Here is a 9,406-nt window from a genome sequence, read left to right as displayed (position 1 = left end):
CATCTTCAAATACTTGTTAGAGAACAACAAGATCAAGCTTCCACCGGTCACAAACCAAGAAGAAGCAACGAAGATCAATGACCCAAAATATTGTGCATATCACAGAAGGGTCCACCATCCTACTAAGACATGTTATGTCTTAAAGGATAAAATACAAACATTAATTGATGTTGGTATTGTGACGCCGAAGCCAAAGGAGAAGAAAGTAGGCGCAAACGCGGTCTCTATTAGCTTCGGATCAGTTCCTTTGTCCTGGTTTCAAGCCGAACCAGTATCAAAGGTCAAAATGCAAACCATCAACGATGACCCTCATGGACAGCGCCAGAAGGGGCTTGTATCTCACATAAAATTCTTCCTCTCCAATTCTGGGTTTATCTCTACCAACAAACAAGAGACCAGGAGATAGAATATAAAATTCTTCCTCTCCAATTCCGGGTTTATCTCTACCAACAAACAAGAGACCAGGAGATAGAATATAAAATTCTTCCTCTCCAATTCTGGGTTTATCTCTACCAACAAACAAGAGACCGGGAGATAGAATATAAAATTCTTCCTCTCTGATTTCGGGTTCGTTGTCCTATATAGGAAGCGCAACCTATTCACACTTTAAAATCCATATCACATGGGGGATGTTATCTCTATCCCTTATTAGAGATAAGCCTACATCTAACACATGTAGCCTACATATTCAATATGATAGTTCAAAGCCTAAAAGAGTTTAATTCTTTTAGCGCAACGTTATATGTGAAACGGACTTAGATAATTCACATACTAGCCCGACTCAAACGGTAGTTGGTAAAGGCATATCAAATCCGTTGATGGCTGAGGATTTGCCAAAAATCCTATAAGTATTATGACTATTTATTCTAAACAAGAATGAGTAATCATAATAAAATCTCAATAAAAAAGAAAAGTTCATTGTATTAACCAAAAGAGTTCAAGCAAAGCAGCACAAAAGAAAAGATGCATGTTTTCAAAATTACAATAATTTGTAATGACGGAATTCATCTTCTAATTTAGAAAGCTTTGTCGCGTAAGCCAATTCGAGCTCAGGTATCAGTTTGGCTTTAAATTTTCTTTCATCGATACTTTGAATTCTGGCAACCTCTTGTTCTTTGTCATCAAAAGTCTTGTTCTGGAAATTAAGTTGCCGGAGTATATCCACCTCAGCTTGAGTTACTTCTGCTAGATCAGACTCCAAAAATTCGCAAGCATCCTTAGCTTCGGCAAGTCGTTTCTCTAACTGGGCTACCTCTGTCCGACGTGATTCCAAATCACGATACAGGTCTACCTTGATTTGAGCTTTCTTGGCAGCACTCACCCGGAGTTGATCAATGCGAGTCTTCAGTGTTTGAAGTTCGGATTCAGCGGATTTCTGAGAATCACGCCATGCTTGTAGCCTCAGGTCCATTTCGGAAGCGATGTAAGAAGGTGCGCCATCAACTCGAAAGTTCTGTAACTGTTCAATGTGTTGTTTAAGATCGACCAAATAAGCTTCTATGGAGTTAGATAATTCGGTGCACCCCTGTTCTTTAATTCCTGATACATGGCGATCGAGAGACTTCCTGAAAAGTTCAAATGGTGAACCTTTAAGAAGAATCCGATCGACCATGGCGTTTAAGAAATGAACGAAGCTTTGGACGTCAACACAGAGGGCAGCTTTGTCCGGATCTTCATCTGCCAATAAAACTTGAATCCGCTCGGACAATGAAGAAGAAATAGCTGCAAAGAGAACAAATAAGTTAAGTACAAGAATATGTACGCTCGCTGGAAGAATTCACGACCGAGTTACCTTGGCTTGTTGAGGTCAGAGCAGATTCTATAACAACAGGGATCTGTTCAGGAATAACGATCGTCGGTTGAGTTACTATAGGAGACGGTTGTTCACCTGAAACACCTGATGGCTTCGGATCCAAAGCGACAAAATCTTGAGGAACAAGTTCTGTCAACGAGAAAAGGATGAATGATCACTCCGCAAGTATTAATCCAACTTCAAAGCACGATTAGACAAAACGTACCAAGCTGAGTCGAAGCGGCAGGGGGTTGTTCTCCCGCTGTATCCTTTGACCCTCCTACTTCATGATCCACTAGAGTCGGAGCAGAAAGCACAACAGGTTCAGCTTCGACAATAGCGGAAGTCGGGGGAGCAGTGACTGGTGGTTCAACTTCAGCTGGGGGACTTGCCAAGAGTAAGAAACCCAGACCTTCAGGTTGATCACATTCACCGATGACGGTAGACGCATCAACTTCGTTAGTTGGTCCTACGTCTAAAATTCTTATTTCAGTCCTTCAAGAACAATAACAGATGAAAGTACAGTTGAAAACTGGAGTCTAAAAGGGTATACCTTTTGATGCATCTGCTTCAGCTGAATCAACTCGAGTAGTTGGTCCTGCAGTAGCGGATGGAACCGGATTTGATAGTATATCGGAGATCTCCTGGTGTACATCTTCAGAAATGTCAAGATCGAAGTCTCGCTCATCGAAATCTCCGATACCCATATCATGGGTAAGTTCGATATCTCCCGGTTCGTCGACTGTGATGTCTGTTAAACAGAAGAACTCGTCAACACATATACAAGAACTATCAAAGAATCAAAACAAATAAAGTGAGATTACCTTCAACAATAGTTGCGGGATTAGCAGCGCTACTACCCGCACTCACCTCCTTTAGTTTAACTAAAAGAAGATAAAGCGCACAAGTTAGTAGGAGAGGAACACGTTCTGATTCACTTATCTTCCGAAAATGTCCCCCAAAGGAGAAAACATCAGTACCTGTATCTGCGGTTGGCGAGGTCGATGTGGTGGCTGGAGGAGGAACAATGTCCATATGAAGGGGTTCCTCGTTCATAGCCTTGTGCACTTGTTCAGTGAAGCTAGATTCATCAACATCCATTAAACCCGGAGAAGAAGGCTTGGGCACGATTTCCCCTTCCTCTTCTGATTCAACTGCAATGATAAAAGAATAAATGCGACGCCTTATTCAAAAAAGAAATAAGATAACAGAAAGGAGATGAAGATGAAACTTTACCCCTTTCATCAACTGGAAGATCCTGAGTAAACTTCTCCTCAAATAACGGAGAAAGTTGGCGTTCCCGATGAGCCGTCTTTTTAATCCTCTTCGAGGCACGAGAATCTCGAGGAACCTCGGAGCTTTCATGTCGAAACTTGGTACGTAATTCGGTTCCTTGAGTCGGCTGAGGTTGAACCTCAGAAGGAGCAGTAAGCCGAGATCTTTTCCTGTTAATAAGCGGGGCAACCTCTTCTTCCTCTTCTTCTGCCTCTCCCTCCTGAGAAAGCCATCTCAAGGTCATCTTGTTGGAGGACGACAGGGGAATGTTCTTTTCCTTCATTTGTATACCTTTTGAAGGAGCACCGGGTAATTTGGGCGAAGAAGCTCGACGAGTCCTGTGAGCCACGGGAGACAAAGGTACATCACCCTCTGCGTCGCCTCGGGTCTCATCCTCTTCGCTGGATGTCTCGAAGTCGTCGCTCTCTTCGGAATCAGCTACCTGTTTTCCTTTACGAGAAGACGTAGCGGGCTCCTTTCCTTTTTTTGATACAATTCTCCGAACTACAGCCTCGGATTCCAGTTCGTGGAGCTTCTTCTTCGCAAGAGGAGTATTGGCGGCTAAAATCCACCGGCAGTAGAGGAAGGTTAAGTAAAGACCAGGCTCAGCGACAGGCAAACTAAATCGAGCTCCGGTACAGCCAGCAACATTCCAGAACCAGGCACGTACCCCATCAATAAGGCCTCCGCAGTTTATCAACCATTTATTGGGATTCCCGATATACAATTGATCGTAGCCGAATTGTCGCGCAAAACGGCAAGGAAAATAAGGCTCAATCCTGCAAATGTTCTTCGATCGAAAAACATTATAGCCTGGGCGAATGTTCATGAGCCAATGAAAACTACCCGTATCGAGAGAGGTCCTGTTAGCCCCAGGCATTTCCTCGTCAACAAGCGTGTCATTATAGGCACCAGAAAACCGAGGGAAACACTTATAGAATTCCCAGCATTTGGCATTCTTGAATTGCCTCACACGGTCAGTCCATGGTCGGGAAGGATATAACCACTTACATCCTTCTAAGAGCTGCAGCAAGGGGATTTCTGGATCAGACGCATCAGGCGCTGACATCATGTCCGATCGATGGAGAACTAGCCACGCCATCAAATAGGTGTACGGAAATTCGACGCTCGACAAAGGAATCTTAGTTGAAGGCTCGGCACCCACTTTGGTAAAGGTGTTGGCTAGGTTACGCAAACCGCTATGGAGGTCAGCAATCATAGCAGAAAGAAGAGATAACCTGCCTCTGACAACTAGTTGCACGGCGGGAAAGAGAACTTCAAGAGGAAGCGCCTCAGAAGACTGATGCGGCACTACACATCTCTTTAGCCAAATGGCCAGATAACCGGAAAGAAGAGTTGCAGGCTTCATTCTCTTTGTGGCTTGCCACAAGAAAGTGTTGAACTTGGTGCCCTTAAGAAAACCACCTTCAGATGACTCAGTTCTGTAAGACTGAGCATTAATCTTCGTGATTAGCTGGTTGACGTCAGAAGGGGTCAGAATCGGTGATTCACAGACTTCTTCACCGGTCGGGCTCTCAAGGTTCTGAAATAGGTAGTCGGCGAACTGTTTTAAACTGACTCGAGCCGCCTTCTTACTCTTCACTTCAATCTTGGCTATCGCTATCTGATAATGACAAGTTAACTCCCAGAGGATGTCATAAGCAGGAGAGCAGGCCTTCTTCATTTTCATCAACTGACGATTATTGGGAAAATATTCTTGGTAAGGAGTATTCCCCAATGGCAATCCGGATACCTTCATCATTTCGTGGAGCGGAAGCCCTAATTCCCCATACTTGGTAAGAAAGGTATTGGTCTCCGGAATATAAGACTCGAACAAAGCCATAAAATGATCTGCACTCACTGGGAGACCATGCATACTAGCTCGGATTGGAGCATATAATCCCAAATCCCGCAACTCCTGATCCCAACGATGGAGTACGTATTTGGTCATCCTAGCCCACCATTTGTCAGGAAGAGAGTGAACCCATCCATAACACCTGAATCTTGGAATGGGAAGTTCTCGACCAACCCGAGCGAGCTTATTCTTTACGGTATTGGCCCTTATCATCAGTTCGTTTTGGGGCCCACCATCTGGTCCAAATATACCAGGGTGAAGACCACGAACATCAGGCCTACCGACGGAGCCAGGAGCGCTAATATCTTTACCAATATAGCCGCAATGAACGTGCTCATGGTCTTCTGTCAAGTGCCACGTCATTTCCCTCGAAACAGCCAAATTCCTCAATTGCAGAAGGGAGTACTGTCGAGGAAATGGAGGAAGGAATAGAAAAGAACCTTCATGTTCATTCAACCAAATTTCAGAGCCACGGCAAAGTTTGTCTGGATCTTCTACCGAATCTCCGAACAGATAATCAGTCTTCTTCAACGGTTCAGTAGAATCTCGAGTTGGAGTTAGGGGTGAATCAGTCAATAGAGCGCGCAGGGTACGACGACCTCCCTCACGAACCAACTCTGGAATACTATTATCACGATTTTCGCTAAATTGGCGAGCCTCTCTAACCAGAAAGTCGCCGTTGAAAGAGGCATGAAGAGTACCACTTTGACCTGGGTCTTCTCTATCAGAGAAGGCCACAGAAGGAAAGGGGACTGCAAAGAAAGGTTGGAAAACAGTTGGACCAAAAAGGCTAACAGACGAGAAAACCTTCACTAAGTAGCCGCGGCAGTTGTTGCTGTCGCGCGTTACCGCGGCAGTATACACTGTCGCGCTCAGGCGCGGCAGTACGAGCTGCCGCGGTAACTGAACAGCGACTCTTGATTTTGAAAAGGCACGAGTTCGACGAATACCCGTGTCTTAACTGTGGTACATGCCTTGATTGAACAAGGTATGTGTTTTGAAGCGTCAATCCCCTCGGTGGGGGATGTCAACTCTTCCCGAATGCCTCTCAACGGAGACAAACGAGGTTATATGCACAAAATCAACAGTTTCAGAGAAGAGAAGTGGAAGAAACTTACCCCCAAAGGATGGAACTGCAGCCTCGACATCCTCAGGTGCTGGTGCCGCTGATTTTCCCTTCGAACCACGAGTCTTCTTTGGAGACATAGTGAGACCGGCCTAAAGAATCAAAAAACTAGGGTTTTTGTGAGATCCCAAACAAAAAAACGGAATCGGGCCATAAAGCATAAGATGCAGGGGCGATTTTTACCTGGGATTAGAAGAAATCAAGTTAAGAAGAGATCAAGATCAACGAGGAGTCAAAACCCTAGATCTCAAGAAAACCCTAGCACCCGAATATGAAGAGTTGAAAGGGGGGAAAACCAAAAGATCCTTTTATAGGGTAATTGAAGAAGTTTCGAACTCAGAGAAGCGGGGAAAAGTGACCCGAAGAAGCCCAACATCAATCTTATAACCCGACTGGCTGAGGCGCTGCGCGGCACAAGATGCTGTCACGCTCGAGCACGACAGTCTATGCTGCGGCGCTCAAGCGCGACAGTATAAGCTGCCGCGGCAGCTAACCCACCAAGATCCACTTCGGCATACAGAAACATAGTGCATACATGATAATTCTTCGGTGTTTGAACACATACATCTCCCTCTGTATTTGGAATACATTCCCGGACACTCCGATGAGTATATGAGTATAAACTGCATCTCCCTGAACCTCCCAAAGGGTATATGAGGTTAAACTGTTTCCCGAACACTCCAATAGAGCATACGAGTATAAACTATTTCTCCATTTTTCAACAACAGTTCTGATTCAAGACTTCGACAACGGCCACGCGATAAACGCAGCACCGGAGGAATCTTAGCTATTCTACAAAGCACTGAATAAGCTAAAAGATAAAGAAATCAAGAATTGAAGCCATTCACAGACCATTCTACGCAACTTCCTTAACAAAACACTGGAGAAATAGCAAGGAAAGCTTATCATATCCAAAGTGTCCCAGACTCCTCTCTAAAAATGACGAGTCTGAGATACTTTGGAGGGGGTATCTGTAGGCGTCAAAAAATGTTTACGGACATCCAAACACCTCTCAAGATAAAATAGAAGAACAATATACACGTCATCATGCAGCACTGTGGCGCGGCAGGACATGGTGCCGCGGCTAAGGCGCGGCAGCCCATGGTGCCGCGCGGCTAAGGCGCGGCAGCCTAGGGTGCCGCGGCTTAAGCGCTGCAACCTGCAGTGCCGCGGCAATTAAAGAAGGTGCTGTAGCAGTTGTGAAGCAGTTATTCGATGATTTTTGAAGTCCACGTGGCAGAATATCAGAAATAGAACGTGTGCTGACGTGGACAAGCAGTTAAACCACGAAAAAAAGTGGTTAAAGGTCGTGGGAGAGCGGTTTCAAGTACGATGGAACGTGCTGATAACCGTCTCTTTGGCCGCGGCAGCCTGTACTGCCGCGCCAATAGCCGCGGCAGTGTAGACTGCAGCGGCCAAAGAAAAACCACTTGGGCAGTTGTTTTGCCCCCGTTTCAACTATGGTGCACTCCTACCCCTATAAATACCTCCCTAAGCACGAAATAAAGGACAGAGAGCATTTTGGAGCAGAAGAGACTTGAGTCTTTGGTGATTTTGAGAAAGAAAGAGAGAATTTTCACCCTTTGACAAGACGAGAAAATGATCTACACTTATCGGGAGACCATGCATGCTAGCTCGGATTGGAGCGTATAATCCCAAGTTCGCTAACTCCTGACCCCAACGATTGAGTACGTAGTTGGTCATCTTAGACCACCATTTGTCTGGGAGCGAGTGGACCCATCCATAACACCTGAACTTCGGGAGGGGGAACTCTCTACCGATCCAAACAAGCCTATTCTTTACTGTATTCGCTTTATCATCAGTTCATTCTGAGGCCCACTATCTGGTCCAAGTACCCCGGGATGAAGACCACGAATGGTGTGCCGACCATTGGAGCCAGGAGCACTAATATCCATACCAATGAACCCGCAGTGGACACGTTCATGATCATCTGTCAAGTGCCACGACATCTTCCTCGAAACAGTTAAATTCCTTAGTTGCAGAATTGAGTACTGTCGAGGGAATGGGGGAAGGAACAAAAAATCCCCTTCATATTCGTTCAACCAAGCTTCAGGACCACAACAAATATTATCCGGATCATCAATCGAATCCCCAAACAGATAGTCAGGCTTCTTTAGCGGCTCAATGGAGTCTCGAATCGGGGTTAAGGGCGAGTCAGTCAACAAAGCACGCAGAGTGCGACGACTTCCTTCACGAATCAACCCAGGAATGCTGTCGTCATAACCCTCACTAAACTGACGGGCCTCTCTAACCAAAAAATCGCCGTTGAAAGAGGCATGAAGAATACCACTCTGGCCTGGGTCTTCTCTATCAGAAAAGGTCACAGAAGGAAAGTGGACTGTAGAGAAAAATTGGAAAATAGTTGAATAAAAGAGGCTAACAGGGCAAAACCCCTGCTCTAAATAGCCGCGGCGGTATTCATTGCCGCGCGTTACTGCGACAGTATGTGCTGCCGCGCTCAGCCGTGGCAGTACGTGATGCCGTAGTAACTGAACAACAACTCCAAACTTCAAAGAGCCGTGAGTTTGAGCCAAATCCATGTTTTGGCCGTGTATGATACGAGTTGCCGTGCGAGCACCCTTTGGTCGCGGAATTACCAAAAGGTGGGTTGAGAAGAGGATGACCAAACACAAGAACAATTCAGTATAAGGCGAAGGAAAATCCCTTCTCTAGATTATGAGGGTTGCGTTCTGATTGAATAATGCGCTCCTGAGAGTTACATTTTGATTGGATAATATGCTCCTAAGAGTTGTGTTTTGGAGAATCAACGCTTTCGTGAGGTCTGTGTTTTGATTGAACAGTGTGCCACTGAGGGCTGCGTTCAACTTGGCTTTCATGGAGCTCATGCTTGGGCTCGTGCATGTGAGGCACGCGTTTTGAAGAAATACTGATACAAGTCGTCGTGCGAGCACTCTTTGGTCGCGGAATTACCAAAAGGTGGGTTGAGAAGAGGATGACCAAAACATAAGAACAATTCAGTATAAGGCGAAGGAAAATACCTTCTCTAGATTATGAAGAACAAAAGATTACAATCTCTCCCTCACAATCTCACTAGAATCGAGAACAACCTCTCAACTCTCTCTCTAAACCCTAATACAATTATTAGAATTTCTCTTGATCACTTCTCTCTGAGATCTGATTGTTTAGAACCCTAAAACAATCCTATTTATAGCTGTGCAAACGTGGATGGCAATCTTGTAAATAAACAAGCCCAAAAGAATCAGGAATCCCTGTCAAAACAGAATCCAAAACGAAACAGGAAACCCAGAAATCGCGATCCGGTCGACCGCCAGGCTTGGTCCGGTCGACCGGCCAGAGAGTTTTCTCAAACCCTGCA

The 9,406-nt window shown here is 45.3% G+C and overlaps 1 protein-coding gene across 1 annotated transcript; it reads right to left on the bottom strand.

Moving 5' to 3' along the window:
• Nucleotides 867-6,094, bottom strand: LOC109829711. Its single transcript, XM_020396755.1, has 7 exons — nucleotides 3,029-6,094; nucleotides 2,773-2,946; nucleotides 2,617-2,676; nucleotides 2,346-2,543; nucleotides 2,019-2,267; nucleotides 1,793-1,942; nucleotides 867-1,722 (listed from the first exon to the last, which is right to left on the bottom strand). Exons 1-7 carry the CDS (start codon nucleotides 5,283-5,285, stop codon nucleotides 980-982), a joined length of 3,831 nt encoding a protein of 1,276 aa, XP_020252344.1. The 5' UTR covers nucleotides 5,286-6,094; the 3' UTR covers nucleotides 867-979.

This window comes from Asparagus officinalis, chromosome 1 (assembly GCF_001876935.1).
Source record: "Asparagus officinalis chromosome 1, Aspof.V1, whole genome shotgun sequence".
NCBI lineage: Eukaryota > Viridiplantae > Streptophyta > Magnoliopsida > Asparagales > Asparagaceae > Asparagus > Asparagus officinalis.
Note: the sequence above shows the minus strand (reverse complement) of the source record. Positions and strands in the feature narration are given on the sequence as shown.

Coding starts and splice junctions, on each gene's coding strand:
- LOC109829711 (XM_020396755.1), bottom strand. CDS start 5,285: ATGACGTGGCACTTGACAGAAGACCATGAGCACGTTCATTGCGGCTAT. Junction 2,677..2,772: donor CTCGCCAACCGCAGATACAG/GTACTGATGTTT, acceptor ATCTTCTTTTAG/TTAAACTAAAGGAGGTGAGT. Junction 1,723..1,792: donor TCTGACCTCAACAAGCCAAG/GTAACTCGGTCG, acceptor TTCTCTTTGCAG/CTATTTCTTCTTCATTGTCC.